At 52.6% G+C, this 23,054-nt stretch overlaps 1 protein-coding gene across 1 annotated transcript in view; it reads left to right on the forward strand.

Moving 5' to 3' along the window:
- The window catches only part of ARHGAP35 (Rho GTPase activating protein 35), a 147,382-nt gene extending 124,846 nt beyond the window's left edge, over nucleotides 1-22,536 (forward strand). Inside the window, exons 4-7 of the mRNA XM_033223791.1 lie at nucleotides 9,275-9,352; nucleotides 10,817-10,948; nucleotides 20,941-21,046; nucleotides 21,965-22,536. Of these exons, the coding sequence (XP_033079682.1) occupies nucleotides 9,275-9,352; nucleotides 10,817-10,948; nucleotides 20,941-21,046; nucleotides 21,965-22,322 (674 nt within the window). The 3' untranslated portion in view covers nucleotides 22,323-22,536. The remainder of the gene's footprint in view (nucleotides 1-9,274; nucleotides 9,353-10,816; nucleotides 10,949-20,940; nucleotides 21,047-21,964) is intronic.
- The last annotated feature ends 518 nt before the right edge of the window (nucleotides 22,537-23,054 follow it).

A 23,054-nucleotide genomic window follows, 5' to 3' on the forward strand; every position in this document is an offset into this window, starting at 1 on the left:
GTTGTTAGTTAAGGCCTGTCTGGCATGGGGTGTTTTAGAGTACTAGCAGTGCCAATTAAATTTTTTTAAAGGACTAAGTGCTGAGTTTCTATATCTAAATATAGAAAGTAAAAAATAAGCGAGTCTGAGTTCGTCTTGGAGGAAGTATTGATGTGTAGCTAGAAAGGAAACTTTGGAGGAACTGAGTCCTGGTGTGAAGGAGCAGAAGCAAAGCCTGACGCTTGCCGACAGCACTGCTAATAAGAAGGGCCTGCCTGGGGTCCAGGATCAAAACCTGTTTGGATATTTCAGAAAAATCAGGATACCAGGAAAGGAGGTGATTTTCCCTCTTGATTTCCAAGCTCTGAGGGGCATCTCTCCATTTTCTTAGTGTCCATCCTGCCACAGGCACCTCTCAGGAGCAGGGCCAGCCACCACAGCTCTGACAGGGCAGTCGAAGAGCTGAAATACCAGTTCCTAGTCCATGGGGAAGTCCCCACCAGCTCGCATCGGAGGACCGTCTAGTCTTCCTATGTCACCAAAGTATTTTTTGGTGTTTTGTTTTGTTTTGAGATAGGGTCTCATTCTGTCTCCCAAATTGAAGTGCAGTGGTATGGTCATGGCTCACTGCAGCCTCAACCTCCCGGGCTCAAACGATCCACCCACCTTAGCCTCCCAAGTAGCTGAGACTACAGGCATGCATGCCACCATGCCTGGCTAATTTTTTATTTCTTGTAGAGATGGAGTCTCACTATTTTGACCAGGTTGGTCTTGAACTCCTGGGCTCAAGCAGTCCTCCCACCTTGGCCTCCCAAAGTGCTGGATTTACAGGCGTGAACCACTACCCCTGGCCTGCCAAAGTACTTTTGTGGAAGACCAGGACTGAAAGCTTTGTAAAGGAGCTGGGTGCGGTGGCTCACGCTTGTAATGCCAGCACTTTGGGAGGCCAAGGCGGGCAGATCACTTGAGGTCAAGAGTTTGAGACCAGCCTGGCCAATATGGCGAAATCCCATCTCTACTAAAAATACAAAACTTGGCCCGGTGCAGTGGCAGGCACCTGTAATCCCAGCTACTTTGGTGGCTGAGACACAAGAATTGCTTGAACCTAGGAGGGGGAGGTTGCTGAGATCGTGCGACAATACTCCAGCCTGGGTAACACAGCATGTGTGACTCCATCTAAAAAAAACAGAAAAATGGCTGGGTGTGGTGGCTCAGGCCGGGCACGATTCCTCATGCCTGTAATCCCAGCATTTTGGGAGGCCGAGGCAGGGAGATCAGGTGGTCAAGAGATTGGGAGCAGCCAGGCATAGTGGCTCACACCTGTAATCCCAATACTTTGGAAGGCTGAGGCAGGCGGATCACCTGCGGTCAGGAGCTCGAAACCAGCCTGGCCAACATGGAGAAACCCCATCTCTACTAAAAATACAAAATGAGCCAGACATGGTGGTGCACACCTGTAATCCCAGCTACTGGGGAGGCTGAGGTAGGAGAATCACTTGAATCCAGGAGGCAGAGGTTGTGGTGAGCTGAGATCGTGTCGTTGTACTCCAGCCTGGGGAACAAGAGCAAAACTCCGTCTCAAAAAAAAAAGAGAGAGAGAGAGACAGATTGAGACCATCCTGGCCAACATGGTGAAACCGTGTCTCTAAAAATACAAAAAGTAACTGGGCTTGGTGGCATGTGCCTCTAGTCCCAGCTACTCGGGAGGCTGAGGCAGGAGATTCACTTAAACCTGGGAGGCGGAGCTTACAGTGAGCTGAAATCACACCACTGCACTCCAACGTGGAGACAGAGCAAGACTCCATCTCAAAAAAAAAGAATAAAACCGAAACTTTGTAAAGGAATTTATCTGCCTACGGATGCTTGCTAAATATTTGTTGAAAGAATAATAAGGTCTCTGCTTTTTTCAGCTATTTTAATAATGTTTTATGAAAATCATGCATGGCCATCCATGGTTAAAAGATTAAGGCTGGGGCCGGGCGCGGTGGCTCAAGCCTGTAATCCCAGCACTTTGGGAGGCCGAGACAGGCGGATCACGAGGTCAGGAGATCGAGACCATCCTGGCTAACACGGTGAAACCCCGTCTCTACTAAAAAATACAAAAAACTAGCCGGGCGACGTGGCGGGTGCCTGTAATCCCAGCTACTTGGGAGGCTGAGGCAGGAGAATGGCGTAAACCCAGGAGGCGGAGCTTGCAGTGAGCTGAGACCCGGCCACTGAACTCCAGCCTGGGCGGCAGAGCGAGACTCCGTCTCAAAAAAAAAAAAAAATTGGCCGGGCGCGGTGGCTCAAGCCTGTAATCCCAGCACTTTGGGAGGCCGAGACGGGTGGATCGCGATGTCAGGAGATCGAGACCATCCTGGCTAACACGGCGAAACCCCGTCTCTACTAAAATATACAAAAAACTAGCCGGGCGAGTTGGCGGGCGCCTGTAGTCCCAGCTACTTGGGAGGCTGAGGCAGGAGAATGGCGTAAACCCAGGAGGCGGAGCTTGCAGTGAGCTGAGATCCGGCCACTGCACTCCAGCCTGGGCAACAGAGCGAGACTCCGTCTCAAAAAAAAAAAAAAAATTAAGGCTGGGAGCAGTGGCTCACGCTTATAATCCCAGCCTGTAATCCCAGCACTTTGGGAGGCCGAGGTGAGTGGATCACCTGAGGTCAGGAATTTGAGACCAGCCTGGCCAACATGGTGAAACCCCATCTCTTCTAAAAATACAAAAATTAGCTGGGTGTGGTGGTGGTTGCTTGTAATCCCAGCTACTCGGGAGGCTGAGGCATGAGAATGGGTTGAACCCAGAAGGCCGAGGTTGCAGTGAGCCAAGATCGAGCCACTGAACTACAGCCTGGGTGACAGAGTGAGACTTTGTCTCAAAAAAAAAAAAGATTAAATAATGCCTAAGGGCTTGTTTATGTACAAAAAGCAGCAGTTTTCATGCTTTTTGGAAGTGCTTTGTTCCTAAAGTATGTGGTATCTATTTTGCCTGGTGTATTACCCCTGATTTTATTGAATCATAGAATTCAAGAGTTCTGATTAAGGCTTCTCTGGAGCCTCAGAACTCTGGCACATCTTCTAGAATGGCAGTTCTCCAAGTATGGTTCCCTGGCCAGCAGCAGCAGCATCACCTGGGAATGCATTAGAAATGCAGATTTTGAGGCCAGACGCAGTGGCCCACACCCAGAATCCCAGCATTTTGGGAGGCAATGGCAAGAGAATCGCTGGAGCCCAGGAATTTGGGACCACCCTGGGCAACAAAGTGAGACCCTCATCTCTACAAAAAAAATTAGCCAGGTGTGGTGGCACACACCTGTAGTCCCAGCTGCTCGGGAAGCTGAGGTGAGAGGATCGCTTGAGCCCAGGAGGTTGAGGCTACGGTGAGCCTAGATGGTGTTACTGCACTCCAGCCTGAGTGACAGAGTAAGACCTTGTGTACAAAAAAAAAAAAAAAAATTCTTGGGCTCCTCTCCAAACTGACTGAATCCAAAACTCTGTGGCTGGGGCCCCCGCACCTGCACTGTAACAGGCCCTCCAGGTGACTCTGCTGCATGCTCACTCTTGAGAAATAGTGATATCAAGCATCATAGAAGAAGAATTCAGGTACTAAACTCTCACAGGATTCAAATTCCATCTGTGCGACTCACTCACTCTCTACATGTTCCTTTACCTCCTAGCCTCAGCGTTCCTGTCTGTAGAATGGGATAATAATCACCAGTCTAAGCTGGGCGCGGTGGCTCAGCCTGTAATCCCAGCACTTTGGGAGGCCGAGGCGGGCGGATCACGAGGTCAGGAGATCGAGACTATCCTGGCTAACACGGTGAAACCCCGTCTCTATGAAAAATACAAAATATTAGCCAGGCGTGGTGGCGGGCGCCTGTAGTCCCACCTACTCGGGAGGCTGAGGCAGGAGAATGGCATGAATTCGGGAGGTGGAGCTTGCAGTGAGCCGAGATGGTGCCACTGCACTCCAGCCTGGGTGACAGACCAAGACTCCATCTCAAAAAAAAAATAATAAAATAATAATAATAATAATCACCAGTCTGGAGGAGTTATTGTGAGAACTGCTATGAAAAGGCACGAAAGCACTTAGCATCATGTGCCTCGTACAGAGTAAGCATTTGATAAATGGCTTATCATTTTTGTTATTAGCTAGCTTCCTAGACCAGGTATTCATCTTTTTAAACAGTACCCCAATCAGATGGTTGCCTGGTGAGAGGAGATTCAAAAATTCTGGTCTATTCCAATGAATGACAGCTATGGCTGTTAATAGTTATATATTGAGAGAATATTTGCCATTCTGTAATTTCCATTCTTGATTGTAGCTCTGTTCCCTAGAACCATTGGAACAAGACTTTTCTACGTGGCCTTGTTCAAATATTTGAAGATAGGGATCTTGGCTGTTCTGAGCTTTTTCTTGTTCTATTTCCAAAGATTAACTTAAACATAGAAGATAATTACAGCCAGTAGGGAGGGCTTTTAAAAAAGAAAGAAACAGAAAAGGCCTGCAGCCGAGGCTATGCTTTGGTGACGTGGGTCTTTAGAGATTTCTGGTAGGTAAGGATGCCTGTAAGTTTAAGGTTGAGGCTTTCTCAGATGGACTTGGGAGCCTGCAGTAGATATGGTGGGTGGAGGTCACTGTTGGTAAGAATTCTGCCTTCTGCTGCTGGCAGGTGTGGGCCAGAGTCACCCCTAGAGTGTTTCCATGTAGGAACACTGGGGTGTTCCAGACACAAATGCCTTAATATCCAGCATCTTTGCCAGGGGGTCTGCTCCAAGACCCCAGCCCTTTTCCTGCTGTGGTCTCAGGCCTTTGGCAAGCTGCCCGTGCTCTTTCCAGCATCCTATTTCTCACCTGGGTTGCCAGCTCCCTGCAGCCTTGGTGGTGTTTGCAGCCTGCTCTCAGTTTTTTTAATCTTTCTTTAATTGATGTCTAATTAGTAGTTATGATAAATTGCACTAGCCAAGCAAATGCTACCTTTCCTAAATTATGCCATGGTATTGTGTACAACGGCAGCAAGGTTGCTATTTTAAAATGGGATTGCGTAAAATAAACATGTACCCAGATGACAGGAAGTACTAAGTTGATGATTAATTGATGCTCTGGTGTGGCCTCGTGCTTTCCAGTGCTTCCATTTTTGTGATGATCCATCTAGTGAGGTTTCAGCAGGTCCACACCACTGAGAATTGCCAGATTGCTAATTTGCAGTTCGTCTCCTGCCCTCTGATGCCGGGGCCGGTGGCCATTAGGAGGCAATGCAGAGCAGTCCTCAGTCCTGCTGAAGGTCAGGCTCACCAGAAGGTGACGTGCGGCCTTCGGCTGGCCGGGTCTTCTGCAGCTCGGAGACTGCCTCTCTACACTGAGACTCAGGAACGGTGACATGGCTGCATTATTCTAGGCTCTTGAGACTGGTGCTGTTTGTCCTGTCATTTTCTTTGTATTGTGGAAGGCTGATACTCAGGGAAAGGGAAGATAACTTAGATTTAGTTTTATTTGTTTTTTTCAAATTAGGAGATGAAGACTTGAGCCTGCTGACACATACCCAAGGCTTGCCCAGATGTGAAATAGGTAGAAGTGTAAGTATGTCTTGAGAGCAGTTGAGAAAAGAGTCCGTGGGAAAATTACTAACTAGGGCTGGTGAGCAGGGTCTCAACAGCACAGAGGGTAGGGCTGTGCCATCTCAAAAGCTGCCCGGGTGCTTAGGCCAGAGGACTTCACCCAAATGTGGTGTTGCTTCTGGGAAAGGGGGGTGCTGTGGTCTGGACCGCAGTCTAATGGATTAATAGGAAGCAGCAGAAGCTTGAGCCAGGTGTCTTCCGCAACAGTAAAGAGGCAGGACAGTGGCAGAGGCCCCAGACACAGACCACTCTGCCTCTTAGCAGCTGTGATCTGGGGCAAGGACTTCACCTTTCTGAACCTTAGTTTTCTCATGTGTATTCTTTACCCACCCAATAGCTCCTCCCATGAGGTGTGGGAGATTAAATGGCATCATCGTTTGTTTAATAAATAAGGGAATGGTGGATGGGGACAAAGCACCTAGCTCAGTGCACAGCATGTGACCACTCTGGAAAGTGCCAGCCCTTCTCCCAAGTGAGTACAGCAGTGGCAGCTCCTTTGTAACTAGGCGTTGCATGGTAGGATGTCCCTGGGGTTGGTCCATTAACCTCCTTTTCTCTCGGGGGAAGGGCCTTGGTGCAATTAACAGCTTTTAAGCCAGGGAATTGATACCTCTTGTTCCAGTGTTCTTGAAGTCTCAAGAAGTCTGGGACCCCAGAAAACAGGCAGGCCAGTTACTTTTATCTTGCCTGATGGCTGTCTCTCCAGAGGTAACAGTGACAATGACAACCAACGCATGGCTCTCTGGAGCCTGACTGACTCCAGGGCTCGGTGCTCTCCACTGTCTACACTGTTTCTGGTGTCCAGTGACAGCACCCACGGTGTTTCCTCTGTGCACCTTCAGCAAGACAGAGTCGCTCAAAGCCCGTCTTCAGAAGGGACCCAAGGTTGCTTTAGCCATGAGACCTCATGTCAGTTTTCACAGTGACTTCACCATCCTTTAGACAAAGTCCTTGAGATCTTGATGGCTCCCGGTGGACTTCTTTCCCAGGACAGGGCGAATGGACGCAGTAGACAGCTTGGAATCCACTCTGAGCTGAAGAGTGCTACTCTGCCCAGGGTAGGATGGGGAGGGAGTGGGCGTCCATCCTTCCCTTGATATTTTATTCTAACTTACTTATTTAATTGACTTTTACTACTTTTTTTCTTATATCATACTATACACCAAATAAGTTCCAGAATGATCACAGAATGAAATGATTCTTTTAACTGATAAAAAGAACAAGAAGGAAAAAACAATAGCTGATACAGGAATGGGAAAAACCTATTCTAAGCATAAAAACAAAGGAAGACATCATAAAGAAAATGGTCTTAAAAACCTAAAATTTTTTAATTATATACTTCAACAAATTCAATAAAATTAGAAGACAAATAACAAAAAGGAAAAATGTAAACATATATAACATTGATATAATTACTTAACATTCATAGACTTTCTCAAGTTCAAAATAAGAATCACTCCAATAGGGGCCGGGCGCGGTGGCTCAAGCCTGTAATCCCAGCACTTTGGGAGGCCGAGACGGGCGGATCACGAGGTCAGGAGATCGAGACCATCCTGGCTAACCTGGTGAAACCCCGGCTCTACTAAAAAATACAAAAAAAAAAACTAGCCGGGCGAGGTGGCGGGCGCCTGTAGTCCCAGCTACTCCGGAGGCTGAGGCAAGAGAATGGCATAAACCCGGGAGGTGGAGCTTGCAGTGAGCTGAGATCCGGCCACTGCACTCCAGCCTGGGCCACAGAGCCAGACTCCGTCTCAAAAAAAAAAAAAAAAAAAAAAGAATCACTCCAATAGGAAAATTAACAAGAACATGAATAGGATATTCACAAAGTAAGAAATGCCTATATCTAGTAATCTGTTAAGCTTTTACTAGTTGTCAAAAAAACATACTTGTGAGTTTTCTTTTTTTTTTTTTTTTTGAGGCAGAGTTTCGCTTTTGTTGCCCAGGCTGGCATACAATGTGCAATGGCACGATCTCGGCTCACCACAACCTCCACCTCCTGGGTTCAAGCAATTCTCCTGCCTCAGCCTCCCGAGAAGCTGGGATTACAGGCATGTGCCACCACACCCTGCTAATTTTGTATTTTTAGTAGAGACAGGGTTTCTCCATGTTGGTCAGGCTAGTCTTGAACTCCTGACCTCAGGCGATCCACCCACCTTGACCTCCCAAAGTGCTGGGATTACAGGTGTGAGCCACCACACCCAGTGCGAGTTAATTTTCTAGCAGTAAAAACTTGGAAAACCCTGTATCACTTTTTTTTTTCTTTTCTTTTTTTTTTTTTTCGAGACACAGTCTTACCTGTTGTTACCCAGGCTGGAGTGCAGTGATGCGATCTCAGCCCCACTGCAACCTCCGCTTCCCAGGTTCAAGCGATTCTCCTACCTCAGCCTCCCAAGTAGCTGAGATTACAGGTGCGCACCACCACTTCCAGCTAATTTTTTTTTTTTTTTTTTTTTTTCTGAAACGGAGATTCACTCAGTCGCCCAGGCTGGAGTGCAGTGGTGCGATCTTGGCTCACTGCAAGCTCTTCCTCCCGGGTTCATGCCATTCTCCTGCCTCAGCCTCCCAAGTAGCTGGGACTACAGGCACCCGCCACCTTGCCTGGCTAATTTTTTGTATTTTTAGTAGAGACGGGGTTTCACCGTGTTAGCCAGGATGGTCTCGATCTCCTGACATCATGTTCTGCCCGCCTCAGCCTCCAAAAGTGCTGGGATTACAGGCGTGAGCCACCGCGCCCAGCTTGCTAATTTTGTATTTTTAGTAGAGACGGGGTTTCACTATGTTGGCCACGCTGGCCTTGAACTCCTGACCTTAAGTGATCCTCCTGCCTCAGCTTCCCAAAGTGCTGGGATTACAGGCATGAGCCACAGCACCCAGCCAACCCTGTATGATTAACAGCACAAGTATTCTTATAGTGATCATATACTTTGGTGTCTTTAAAGTCATGTAAAAGAATAAGAACTTGAAGTGATTAGAATAAGTTCACAACACACTTTGTTTTTTTGTTTGTTTTGTTTGTTGTTTGTTGTTTGTTTTGTTTTGTTTGAAACGGAGTCTCGTTCTGTCGCCCAGGCTGGAGTGCAATCTCTGCTCACTGCAAGCCCCACTTCCTGGGTTCACGCCATTCTCCTGCCTCAGCCTCCTGAGTAGCGGGGACTACAGACAGCCACCACCATGCCCAGCTAATTTTTTGTATTTTTAGTAGAGACAGGGTTTCACCATGTTAGCCAGAATGGTCTTGATCTCCTGACCTCGTGATCCGTCCACCTTGGCCTCCCAAAGTGCCGGGATTACAGGCGTGAGCCACCAAGCCTGGCCACAACACACTTTGCAAGTGAATATGATGGGTTAAAATATATATTACCTCTATTTTTTAAATGAAAATGAAAAACTCAAGAGTATACATCAAAATATGAACAGAAGTTATCTTTAACTGCTGTGCTTCTACAGTCTTTCCATTTTTACCAAAAAACAAATACTTTAAAATTTTTAAGTGAAAAAGAAAATGGAGAGCAGATGAGTTGAAACATCTAGAAAAATCAAACAAGAGTGTGCTGAGGCCTGCTCCTCTCTTGTGGTGGGCACCTCATGGACTTTCCCTGGCTCTCTCCTTTTGTCTTCGAGCCCAGCCCTCCTCGTTCTCTGCTCTCCAGTTCCTACTCCTAAGACCCTGCCTGTTTCTCCTCAGGACTGAGCACGGAAGGCATCTACCGGGTCAGCGGGAACAAGTCAGAGATGGAGAGTCTGCAGAGACAGTTTGATCAAGGTAAGGCGCAGCCTGGCCAGGTGTCCGAGGCCAGAGCTGGTCATGGCAAACACAGCTACCTTGGTGAACGGTCTGTGGGGCCTCGGGGCACTCCTGCCAGCACAGACCCAAAGTCACAAGGTGCTGAAACTGAGAAACAGACCATGTATGGCCGCAGTGGGGAGGAGTGGACTGGGTCCTGTCAGTGAACCCTCCCTGCCAAAGCTGGATTATGTAGGCCACTCCCCACACCACCACTCACAGATGCTCTTCCAGGTCACCCGGGCACACGCCTCCCTCACCACACTGAAGAGTTTTGCCTGTTTGGCCATGCAGAGCTAGTTGCAGGCACGTGATATACAAGTCGGGTTGAGATGTGATCCTGTTTTGCCAGGGCCTCAGATCTATCCTCCCCACAAAGTCCCAGCACCAGAGAAAGCGAGGGACCATCATGTGAGGAGCTGAGCCCTTGGGACACAGACCCAAGTTACATAGTTCTTGGCAGGGACTCTCTTCTCCTAAGCCGAACCAGCTTCAAGAGGCCTAAAGTCAGGCAGCCAAACTCTACCTCTTGGAATTGACCACACGGTGGGATGAGAAACCACGTCCCCCAGTGCCAGAAGCAAAAGCACCAGAGCAGGGCACATTCCCATCTGTCAGCAGCCGGGGCAGGAGGCACAACCCAAAGCAGACACCACACCCACTCCCCAGGTGGGCAGCCCTTGCACCTTGCAGCACCGCAGTTGGGCTCAGCTGGCCGCAGCGGGCAGAGGGCACCACACAAGAGGGAGATGCCTGCTAATCTGTGGGTTAGGAGACACAAGGCCAAAGTGAGGGGAGAGCCCCCAGTGTGGGATGCATTTGTATATATGAGAGATCCTGTACCAGCTTACCTCCCCCACAATGGAACCTGGTACTGTCCATCTGTAGAGATTTCTTCGTCATCAGGAATGCACTGAAGTATGTATGCAACGAGAAGGAAAACAAGAGATGGGTCAGTGGTGCTGGTGGCTGGGAAGGGCCAGAGAGAGAAAAAATGAGCCTATTTGCCCTCCCACCATAGGGGACAAGGATGGAGGTGGCAGTCACAGTGGTTGCTAACATCTTTGTGACCTACCTGGAAAGTGAGCCACCCTTAAGGAAAGCTGCCTCCTTCTTCTGTGATGGGAAAGGAGTAAGGAAGAGGTAACAGCATATCAAAGCCAGATGAGGGCAAGCTCCCAGCACTGAAAACCGGCATCCCTGCCCTGAGGGTGGTGGAGGAGGCAGTTCAGCAGTCTCGGAAAGAAGTGCTGGGGCTAGCCCATGCCTGAACCTCAGAACTCGAGTTAGCACTCCCACAGGTCCCACCCCTCCAATCCCTGTCAGTCCTGAGGCCATCCCTGGCTCCTTAAGGTTTCTCTAGCCTCTCCTGAGCCCCGAGTTGTCCTGATGCTTCTGCCTGGCTTGGAATGGTTTGGCCTCACTCTCCTGACTTCCTTTCAGACCATAACCTGGACCTGGCAGAGAAAGACTTTACAGTGAATACCGTGGCCGGTGCCATGAAGAGCTTTTTCTCAGAACTGCCTGACCCCCTGGTCCCGTACAACATGCAGATCGACTTGGTGGAGGCACACAGTGAGTACCAGCAGCCCAGTGTTGGGTGGATTGAGGGAGAAAAGGCTCAGCACTGGAAGAATAGGTCCTGCCCTCAGAATGGATGCTGGCTCTTAGAGCTGACGTTTGAAGGACAGAAGGCAAGGGAATTAACCAGATGACAACAATGGGACTTGCAAATCGGGCTCTTGCCCTTGTAGACCTTAGGTGCTTATCTGGGGGTTGCACCAAGAGAGTTGCAGGTTTCCCTCATACTCTTATTAGTTAAGAGCATGGTTTCGGTGTCAGACTTGGCTCCTTTGCTTGCGGCCAACTTAACCTTCCCTGCCCCTTAGTGTCCTGCTGTTGTTACCAGCCCTACTCCTGCAGATGAAATTCAGTTCGGAAAGGCCTAGAAGTGAGGCTGTGAATAGCCTATTTAATAGTAGGTCTTATTTTCCTTTCCCCTCTTCTTACCTGTCTTCTCCCACCTCTCATGTAATGAAGTTAACATGCGTCTAGGGTCCTACAGCCTCTTAGGAAGCCGGCCTCTGGAGGGAAAGAGAGAACTCCAGTGGCCAAGTGATCATTTGATGCTGTAGCAAATGAGCACCTCTGGTTTTAATGGTATCCTGTGTGCCGTGCCACCTTGCCTCATCAGCTGTTCCTGCCCCAGCCCGCCTCTCTCTAGAGGTGTTTGTCCAGATGGGCGAGGCTTCTCACTGGACAGCCTTTCCCTGGACTTGGTGTAGTACCACAGAGGATGCCTGACCTCTCAGAGCGTCCCACCATGTGGCCCTCACTACCTTTTAAGTCAGCAGCAGCCTTCCTGCTTTGTGCCTCTGGCAGGCCAAGACCCAGCAGCAGTCCTTGCCGTGCAGCTGCAGAAGGGAGTGTCTCTGCCAGCTGCCCAGAGATGACAGCCACCCCGTGATCCAGCGACCAGAGGGTGGGGAAGAGGAAAGGAGATGTGTTCCTCAGGGGCAGGACATTGGTCTCATCATGTCACTGCCCAACTCTAAAGAGGGAGCTTTAAACAAGCCTCATTTACTCACAAGGCTGATGGTGTAGGCAGAAATTTGAGGGAGGTGATGGATCAGTGTGACCCCGAGTCCTGGGTCACTGACTCTAGAAGTAGCATCTAAGGGAGATAGGTGTGGAGGAAGCCCACCCCTTAACTGTCAGAGCCTCAACAGTGACAGGGCTGCGGGACCTCCAAGGTCACCCTTCCAGGGTCTGCACTTCCTGTGGTATCTGTTTTCACAGTCTGGATGCCACTTTTACCTTATTCTGTCCACACTCTTAGCTGACTGGAATTGTTCACAGCTCCTAACCTAGCTAAGCCCACAGGGATGGGGCAGGAGAGCATGGTACTCCTGGGACGGTCATAAAGTAGCCTGCCTTCTGAAGACAGGAGTCAGGGTTTCTCCAGAGCAGTTAGTGTGTGGGGACAGTTGCCGGCTTCTCCCCAATCCTGCTGTCGGAAGATAGAGGCTTTCCCAGCAGTCACTTCTCCAGGAGGCTCCAGGCAGGCACAGATGTGAAGTCGCATGAGAAATCTCTATTCTGGAGCCAGCTTTCTTTCCACGGAAGCTTGTCTCACAGTGGAAGTTAGGGAAAGAGGAAGGCATGGACTGATACCCCAGTTTGCTGGAAGCTGGGAATTCCTGTCTGCATTTGTCTTGACTTGGCGCCATCTAGAGGTGTGTGGAATCCTGCCACCCGGCAGAACCCCATTGTTTCTGCGGGAACTGCTGACACAGCATCTTTTTGTGTAGGGTTGGGGGGCCGGCAGGAACGGGAGTGCTATTGATAGGGAATCAGCTGCCCTTCCCACAGGATCTTCCACCCAGCTTCCACTGCTCAGGAGGTGGCTTCTTGCCGCCGCTACTGCAGCAGCCTGGGAAAGGGTGGAGGTTTCCTACTTCCTCTTCCCATTGTGTGTTTCCTGTACCCCACGGTACTCAGCGGGGGCTCCGTTGTCTTGAACCTGACTGAAGCGGATGGGAGAGGAGAAGATCTTGCTGACATGGCACCTCTCTGGGCCAGAGCAGTTGACTGAAAAGCTAGGCTGTGGATGTTACAGGGCCTGGTTCAACTGAGCCACAGATACCAGGCAGTGTAAAAGTTAGTAGTGTTAAGGGATATTATGGAAAAAAGATGATCATGCCCCAAAGTAGCTCTTCCCAGACTGGCTGGGGTTTCCATGGCTACATCAACTTGACCAGCTCTTTCTACTTAATCCCTGAGAGCAATTGTGTCTCTATATGTTCAGGCCTTGGAACCAGTTTCAAATCCCATCACAACAAGTATCAAGGTCACTAGCAAATGGTTTTGTTAGCTCCAGAATTTCACAATATTGAACACTGCTGAAAATGTACCCGTAAAATAGAGACGTTTGTGATTATTTGCCAGTTATTTTCCTACCACACTCAAAGTGATGCGTGGGAGATTCAGAAATGAACAGCAGCAGCAACCGCACCACCCATGGCCTGTGTGTCTGCCTAGGCTTGGCCCAGCTCTCCATGAGGCTTTTAATTCCCACCGCTGATCTTCCTTTGAGGAAGATGGTATTATAATACATCTCCATTTTACAGAGGAGGAAACAGCTTCTCAGAGGTGATACAGCCTGCCCAGGGTCACACCGCTAGGGAGTGACAAGCTGGGGCTTGAGTGCCTGCCTCCATGGGTGCAAGTGAAGTTCTCTGAAGGCAGAACAAAGCTGAGCTTGAAGTGCACAAACCCCAGCGAGGAAGGCGCGAGGAAGAGGGCTTCACAGGGGAGATGGGCCAGGGTTTCAGGAGGCAGAGGAAGAGGCTTGCGCTGCCTGTCTTGTCTCCTCCCTGTAGCCCACCCCCGCCTTCAGGAGTCGCTCTTGCCTGGTGTCTCCCCTGTCTCTGGTGACTCCCTCCCCCCTGCCTATCTTGAGTCGACTCCATCCAGCTGGTGTCCATAGGCCCTGCCCTATGGCTTTTGTGCTGGAAGGGGTGCTAGAGCTGGCTCCATGTCAAGCCAGAGGGTCTGGACCAAAGGACCTGTGGCTCCAGGGTCCCCATTAACTCCCTGTAATAGCTCGTAAAATTCAGTCTTTTTAATTTAAGGGGAGACCAGTCGTTTTGGTCAGATTGTCGAAGGGGATGTGTGACCCGAACATGGTTCAGGATGCCGGCTCATTGTCTCAGCCTTTCTTTTTGACAGATGAGACCGTTGGGGCTAGAGATAACAGTGCAGCCTAGGTTACCAGGAGACGGCCCTGCTGCTCTCTGGGCTCTTGTTCACCAGCTGCCTTGGGACGTTGCTGGTTCTGGGATCCTGCCTTCCTTTGATCTGTCCAGATAGCTGCCCGAGGGCACGGGGGTGCTCCTCACACCCACGCACGGGGTCATTAATTTCACAGATAGCCAGGCCCTGTGTGGACAGAGACAGATGGCAGTGGGCACACACATATTCGGCCCCCAGCTCAGTCTGGTGGGACAGGACATTCAACAGGTGATTGCAAAGCCATGTCTCTAGGGGAAGGACAGCCTGGATTCCCCATCCTGGGCCCTGTAGAGTGAGGTCTTGACCTTGGAGTTGTTTACCACCTGGGACGGGGAGAGCCGACACCGGACGAGCCTGCGTGATCACTGAAGGACTGTGACCCTGAGCTGGGCTTTCCCTTTCCTGGTGATGCAGGCGTGCAGATGGTCAGCGGCGGCCAGCAGGGACTTTCCTCCAGGCACTGAGCTGGCAGCAGCAGACCCAAGCCTAGAGCTTGGTTGGCAGCCTGGGTGCCAGTGATGGCAGTGGCGCAACACAGCCAGGGCAGGAGTGTTCTTTGGGAACGGGGTCTCTGCCACCAATTTGCTTGACCTTGGACCAGTATTCTGGCTTTGTGAGTCCTGGTGTGGCTGTGCTGTAAGAGGTATGGGAAGCTTTTCAATAAGGTCCCTGTGCCCTCTGGCTGTCCCCTCCCCTTCCTCCTGAGTTCTTGGGGTCCCTATTTTATTAAGTTGCTGGGTCTGTGTCCAGGCTGTCTTGGTTCAACTGGCCCAAAAATGCGTCCCCTAGATGTTTCTTGCCATCTCAGGCGACTAGCCCCTAAGTTCAAAAGTATGATGTCCCATCAAGAGGTGCAGCTCCCAGCCCACACCCCCGAGCAAGAGCAGAGCCACCCGGAGCCGAGCCAAGCGAAGGGGTGAGCGCAGTGTGGAGGCTAGGGTCTCCTCCATAGGCCACCGTCTCTCCCGGCCCACACCCCTGGACTCCTATCTACCACTGACCACACACTGGAGCAGGATGGGTTCTTGTTGTTGTTAGAAAAAACTAAGTGTCTTGACTCCCGAAGGGTAGGCTGAGGGAGTAAAGGATGTGAGGATCGGGCCCTCCACAGTCTGGGTCCTGAGGGGACTCTGAAGGGGGTGGAGGTCATAGCAAAAGTCTGGACGAGTGGACCTGAGAGTCCACAAACCAGCACACGCCAGGTGTGGGGAGAAGCCACCCTGGGCACCTGTACCATGGTGGGTCCGGGTTGCAGCAGCTCACCCAGGGCTGGGTGCCCTGACGGCCCTGTCCCAGCAGGGACCCCAGGGAGCCTATTGCCCCTGCTGTTTCTTTGGCCAGTGTAGACACCTGGCCAGGCAGGCCGGCCCACCTGTTGAAGCTGCGGGTCCCTGTAGAGCAAGGTTCCACTGAAGATGGTGAGTGGCTCCCCTGAGTGTGCTGCTGCCCTGTGACCAGGTCCACATAGATTGTGGCCCCAGCCTGCAGCAGCACCATGGGGCAGAAGGTGTCCGGGGTGCACGGGCTGGGCTAGCTCTTGGCCACCAGCTTGTTCCCCAGGCCTCTGGCTTGGAGCTGCCAGAGTCTGTGCTTGACCACACCCAGGCCCAGGTTGGAGCCAGACAGCCCAGTCAGCACCGTGCTCAGCAAGTAGCAGCCAGCCAGAGGCGCCGTGAACTCACCAGGGATGAGGATGGTGGTCAGGAGGGGAGACTGGGGCCGGGCCAGGAAGGCCTCGAGGAGCCAGCCCAAAGCTCCTGGACTAGAGAGGGACCCTCTGGGTCCTTTCCCCTCTTTCCACTAGACCGTAAGCAGCAGGGAATTTGGTTTTTGTTTCCTACTGCATCCCCAGAGTGTAAAATAGTACCCAGGCGGGGGCAGGCCCCCGTAAACATCTGCTTCTCCCACACACTGAGGATAAACAAATGACCCAAGCAGGAAGGGCCTCCCAAATCCGAGAATGAAATAATTCGCATTGTCTGGCGAGGCAAGAATGGGGTGCTGTCACCGACAGCCTCACCCATCCCCATGTGCTCAGCCCAGTCCCTCTCATGCTCACCTGCCTCTGGGTCAGAGTCGCCTCCTCCCTCGCTGAGGACTGTTGAGGGGCCTGTGCCTGGTTCAACCAAGGCAGCTGAAAATGCCACACAGGGCACAGACACTGCTGGTGCCCCCCCCAGTCCTGGGTCAGGGGAGAGTGGGTATAGGAAAAATGTATGAAGCCGGGTACAGTGGCTCATGCCTGTAATCCCAGCACTTTGGGAGGCCAAGGTGGGCGGATCTGGAGGTCAGGAGTTCGAGACCAGCCTGACCAACATGGTGAAACCTCATCTCTACTAAAATACAAAAATTAGCTGGACCTGTAATCCCAGCTACTCAGGAGGCTGAGGCAGGAGAATTGCTTAAACCTGGGAGGAGTTCTCTACTAAAAATACAAAAATTAGCCATGCCTGTAATTCCAGCTACTCAGGAGGCTGAGGCAGGAGAATCGCTTGAACCTGGGAGGTGGAGGTTGCAGTGAGCCGAGATCGTGCCACCGCCCTCCAGCTGGGCAATACAGCGAGACTCCATCTCAAAAAAAAAAAAAAAAAAGTGTCCTAGCTGGTGAAGCCAGCACCCTGGAGGGCGCCCCATCCCCTTTCCTGTCAGAGGATTACTGCAGTCAGAGAGGACTCTGCTGCCTGCAGGGAGGTGAGGACCCGGAGCAGATGGGCTGAGCTGGGGGACAGGCCTAGGTCCCATCCACCTTTGACATCACCAGCCTTGTGACCCTCTCTTGGCCTCTGGAGTGAGTTTCTCAGCCACCATATGGGTAACACCCAACCCCACCTTCCACTCAGGTCTGCGGTCAGGGCCACGCGAAGAGCACTGTGAAGCTGTCCTGCCAGCACTCGGGCAGCACCCAAACCTAAGCAGCTGCTGGTGCCTTTGCCATGTGAAGAGGCTGCAGCCAGAGCCTAGGGGGGTGAGGGCAAGCTTTGCTTAAGGAAAGAGGTGAATGGGGCTGAGTCAAAGGATGTTGACACGGTCGGCCTTGTTTTTAGTGTGGCCCAGACTTGAGCAGAAGGGCCTCTCGCCTTCCTTGACCTCTGCCCAGCGAGCTCCTAGTACTGCTCCGTACTCAGGAGCACCTGGACCAGGCAGCCAGTGAGGAGGGGAGCAGGCCAGGAGACTGGCCACCCACTCCTCACTAGGCATTCAGCTGAGGTGCACATGCAGAAGGAGGCTGGGATTTTAGGGGGCAGCCCCTAAATTTTTTTTTTCTTTTTGAAATGGAGTCTTGCTCTGTCACCCAGGCTGGAGCACAGTGACGTAATCTCAGCTCACTGCAACCTCCACCTCCCAAGTTCAAGCAATCCTTCTGCCTCAGCCTCCCAAATAGCTGGGATTATAGGCACACGCCACCACACCTGGCTAATTTTTGTATTTTTGGTAGAGATGGGGTTTTGCCATGTTGTCCAGTCTGGTCTCAAACCCCTGACTTCAAGTGATCCACCCACCTCAGCCTCCCAAAGTGCTGGGATTACAGGCGTGAGCCACCGCACCCACCCGGCCCCTAAATTATTATCAAAGCAGGCTCTGTAACTCCCACCCCTGCCCCTCCCCACCCCCTAAGGAAGAAACAAAACCACCCTCATTGCTGCTCATCAGATAGGAAAGAGAGCAGGCGTCCCTGGCAGACCTAGGCTTTGCCAGCCCCGTTTCCTGCCTCCACACAGAGGATGGGATGAGACCCAGCTCTTACATAAAGGTGCTAGCACTCAATGCCTAATTAAGACAAACACAGCTGTGTTTGGGTCGTGCAGGCACCTACGGAGAGACCTGTGTCCTCCTGTGCCAAGCTAGCAGCTGGAAGGGGGCATGACGCTTTTTTATTTTTTTATTTTTTTATTTTTTTGAGACGGCGTCTCGCTTTGCCGCCCAGGCTGGAGTGCAGTGGCCGGATCTCTGCTCACTGCAAGCTCCGCCTCCTGGGTTTACGCCATTCTCCTGCCTCAGCCTCCCGAGTAGCTGGGACTACAGGCGCCCGCCACCTCACCAGGCTAGTTTTTTGTAGTTTTTAGTAGAGACGGGGTTTCACCGTGTTAGCCAGGATGGTCTCGATCTCCTGACCTCGTGATCCGCCCGTCTCGGCCTCCCAAAGTGCTGGGATGACAGGCTTGAGCCACCGCGCCCGGCCTAATGCTTTTATTAAGTGAAGCTTTGTGCAACACACATGCTGCTTGTGTTTTCTAATACAGTCTTCTGTCCTCCCTACAGCAGTTTACTTTTTTAATGTAGACATTGTATTGTAACATGACAGTGAACTGTTTGAAGATTCAAGCTCGTGGAAAAGAGTGTGCCCATGGCCGGGTGCGGTGGCTCACGCCTGTAATCCCAGCATTTTGGGAGGCCAAGGCAGGTAGATCACCTGAGGTCAGGAATTCCAGACCAGCCTGGACAACATGATGAAACCCTATCTCTAGTAAAAATATAAAAATTAGCCAGGCATGTTGGTGGGCACCTGTAGTCCCAGCTACTTGGGAGGCTGAGACAGGAGAATCGCTTGAACCCGGGAGGTGGAGGTTGCAGTGAGCTGAGATCGCGCCACTGCACTCCAGCCTAGGGGACAGAGTGAGACTCCATCTCAAAAAAAGAAAAAGAAAAGAATGTGCCCTTGAGGTGGAACCCTTAAAACAAACCTTGGATTCAGAGAAATGAAGCTGCTCATAGCCCAATAACTAGCTCCCAGGACTTTTTTAGTCATTTCTGATAGACAGATGTTACCAAGACACTGCTCTCATCAAGTTACACTCTCAAGGCCACAGACTTGCCTGGTTTCATTCATCCTCATTAGGCTGCCCAGGAGAGCTCCTGGAGCTCTGTCCCTTCCAGCCCTGCAGCCTCCCTCCCGCAGGCTTCTGCAAGTAGACTGCCTCTCAGGTGCCCTTATTTTGTGTCCAGCTGTGAACTCTGAATTTAACTGCCGGGTGTCACCGAATGAAGGAGGCACTGTCCACAGCCCCTTTTACAGATGAGGAGACTGACCCTATGGTGTCACTTGCCCAAGGTGACACGGTTGGCGCGAGAGGCTGGATTTGTACCCAGGGCCATCTGAGTCAGGATCTGGACTCCAGACCACCACAGGACCTTCCTCCCTGCTCAGCGTGCCCGCCCTTGGGATTCTGTCTGCTCTTCCAAGTCTCACTCTCACCAGGGTCCTTGTACCACTCCCCCAACTCTGACCCTCTGGGCACATCACCTGCTGCAAAGGTGACTAGGAAGCCATGGGTTTCCTAAAGAATACCTGGTTCAGGGCCGGGCGCCGTGGCTCACGCCTGTAATCCCAGCACTTTGGGAGGCCGAGATGGGTGGATCACGAGGTCAGGAGATCGAGACCATCCTGGCTAACACAGTGTAACCCCATCTCTACTAAAAATACAAAAAATTAGCCAGGTGTGGTGGCGGGCACCTGTAGTCCCAGCTACTCGGGAGGCTGAGGCAGGAGAATGGCGTGAACTCAGGAGGTGGAGCTTGCAATGAGCCGAGATGGCGCCACTGCACTCCAGCCTGGGTGACAGAGCGAGACTCCGTCTCAAAAAGAAAAAGAAAAAGAAAAGAATACCTGGTTCACGGAGTCCACACCCCCCCCGGATTCATCAGCAGAATGGTACACATGTGTCTCCCAGGGAGACGATCCAGCACCGTCGTCTATCTCAAAGGAGCCTGAACCCCCAAGCCCATTAGCAACCATCGGTGTTATAATAGACCCCTCTTCACCACCCCCACCCACAGCCACCAGTTGTGAGATACCTGCCATCTCCTTCGTGAGACCCTCCTGTGTTCTTCTGTGCCCTGAAGTCCAAGAAGGAAACATGGGGACGTCTTTCCCTGCACAGAGAAATCTGTCTTAGCCAACTGGGCTCCAGGTGGGCTCTGGGACATTTGTGCCTCACCAGCCCGGGATGCCCTTCCCAGCCAAGGTGGGCCACAGCCACTCGGGGATGGCAAGCCCAGTGGACACGGCTCAAGCCCCACAGCCAGTCCCAGCTCTGCAACTTCTAACCTCAGATACCTCATCCTCAAAATGGGGTGACGAGTTCCTGCCTCACACGATTGTGGGGACTCATGGAACTGGGCCTGGCGCGGGTTACGAGCTGCATTCCAGGCAGTTGTTTTTCCTCCCCTAGGACATTGGGATTCCGTGATAGGCAAAGTGTGGGCATTGGGGGGAAAGGGGGTGCATAGTTCCTTTGGTGAAGTGCATGAGAATTCCCCCGCTGTTTCCATCAGCCCCTCCAATGGGGATGTGCGGAGGGTCCCTGTGTCTCTAGGGAAAGGACAGAGCCTTGGTCTCATGACCAACTCCCTCCCTCGAAGGTCTGTTGGCATGGGTGGGTGGCAGCGGCTGCCCGTCTCCATCTGGTCAGGAAGCAAGCAGGCTTTCTGCGTAGGGATGCCTGTCTCCAGGGGCAACCGGATGAGCAAAGAATGGTGTTCTTTATGGCGTAGTCTCTCCAGATCGTTCTGTCTCGGGTGGTGGGGGCCAGGAACCCCAGGCACACAGTGCCGCCCTTCAGTGGGGGCCTGGGACACAGAGGTGGGCCGGGCCCCTGGGCCAGTGCCACTGCCAGGTGTGCCAGCCTTGGGCACAGGCTTTGGGGGAAAGAGTGGTGTTAGTGTCATCCGAAAGCCCTGGGCTGCCCTCAGAGAAGGCCCATCACAGAGCACGCCCTGGGGTGGCCACCAGCCTTGGCCATGAAAGGCAAGGCTTTGGTTTTCTCTCTCCTCAGAAATCAACGACCGGGAGCAGAAGTTGCATGCCCTTAAGGAGGTATTAAAGAAATTTCCAAAAGAAAACCACGAAGTCTTCAAGTATGTCATCTCTCACTTAAACAAGTAAGTCGCAGGGCCTTCTGGTTGGTTTTTCCTCTGGAAAATTGACAGCCAGGGTCAGTGCATCGCAGAACAAGGCTGCCAGTAGCAGCCTCAGGCCCTGGCCTGGAAGGGGTGCTGGCCGGCCTCCCGTGGTGCCCACTGGGCTCAGCGCCTGGAGCCTCTGCCTCTCGCCCATCCTAAGGCCTCCCTCCTGCTCCTATCTGAGGGCGGCCACGTGGCCCCAAACCTGCCCAACACCAGACAGTGCACTTAGCTCTGTCGGGCATGGGGCCTCTTGTAGGCCTGCGCCCCAAAGCTGGCAGAGAGAGAAGATCTTCTGGTTGGTGCTGATGTTCCAGAAATCTTCTCCTGAATCAAAAACACCTCAGAGCCCCCTCAAAGTCCTCTCTCAGCATTCACGTTCCCAGCTGGGGAGAACCGGGACATCACACCTCTCGAGGTGTGCTACAGGAGAGAGCCAGCCTCCAGCATGGAGCACAGGCTGCAGGCAGGAGGCCATGTGGCTGTTCCCTGAACTTCCGTATGTGTGGAGGAGGGCTGCTGGCCAGGTGGCATCTGATGGCACTCTGGTTTAGGACGCTCAGCCTCCCTCCCTCGTCACAGCTGGAGCACCGCCACTGCTTTGGCTGGCTGCAGAGCGAGTCCCTGAGGTGGTCGGTCCACCCCCAGGGGTTTTCAGGGCTCCAGGCAGCCTCTCCAAGGTTGGCCATGTGGAGGCACTGGGCTGGAGGGGAGAGGACACTGAGGGCGCAGCCTCCCGGGCAGGGCAGGGCAGGGCACAGAGAGCTGCGCGTGGCCTTTTCTGCTCCGCCTGAGGGAGTGCAGGCGGGGCTCAGCCTGCGTGCTGAAGACCATGAGCGCCCGGGGCCAGGCCGGTCCCTGCACAGTTCTGACCATTGAGTTTGGTGTCGCCCGCAGGGTCAGCCACAACAACAAGGTGAATCTCATGACCAGCGAGAACCTCTCCATCTGCTTCTGGCCCACCTTGATGAGACCTGATTTCAGCACCATGGACGCCCTCACAGCCACGCGCACCTACCAGACAATCATTGAACTCTTCATTCAGCAGTGCCCCTTCTTCTTCTACAATCGGCCCATCACCGAGCCCCCTGGTGCCAGGCCCAGCTCCCCCTCCGCCGTGGCTTCCACTGTCCCCTTCCTCACTTCCACGCCTGTCACAAGTCAACCGTCGCCCCCACAGTCGCCTCCTCCCACCCCCCAGTCCCCAATGCAGCCACTGCTTCCCTCCCAGCTTCAAGCCGAACACACGCTGTGACCCACCAAGACCTGGGGCGACAGGAGAACCGGTCCTCTCTCTGACGGGGTGGCGTTTGGCCTTGAACAAAACCAAGTCCACTGGGGGCAGAGGCAGGGGCAAGTGGCCCTCTCCATCACCTTCTCAAGACCTCAGTGGGAGCACCAGCCAATGGTACCATCGGCCAGGCTGCCAGGTGCCCTGGGCCCGGCGCTGCAGACCTGAGCTGGCTGCAGGCAGCAGCCATGGGGCCCTGTCCTTTGACTTGGACCCCTTTGAGGACTGAACTAGGCAGGCAGCAGCCCCAGTGCCCTCCCTCTGTTCTCTGGACCACCACCCCACCTGGCTGCACACACCAGCCTCCAGGTGCCTCCCTCTGCTTGTACAGGGCCCGTGGTCGGGACAGTGCTCTGGCCTTTGCCAGGGAGGAGGATGCTCTGAGATTCAGGGCGGGGCCGGCAACCCCCGAAGAGAACACTTCCCGCTGGTCTGTCTCTTCCCACCTTCCATCTGCACACACCCGCAAGGTAAGGGTGCAGCCCGGCTGGTGGCTCCTTGGGAACGTGTAGGCCACGGCTCTGCCACCACTAGGTACCTGCTGAGGGCGCTGGCCCTGCAGCTGAGAACAACGGAGGACAGCTTTGTGCCTGGACCCAGAGAGTGCAGCACTTCCCTCTTCATCCCCGCCATCCCGCTCCACAGGCTTTCCGAAACATTCCCTGGCAAACAAAGGAACACTAGGAGACAAAATGG

Source organism: Trachypithecus francoisi, unplaced genomic scaffold, assembly GCF_009764315.1.
Source record: "Trachypithecus francoisi isolate TF-2019V2 unplaced genomic scaffold, Tfra_2.0 Lachesis_group12, whole genome shotgun sequence".
Classification (NCBI taxonomy): Eukaryota; Metazoa; Chordata; class Mammalia; order Primates; family Cercopithecidae; genus Trachypithecus; species Trachypithecus francoisi.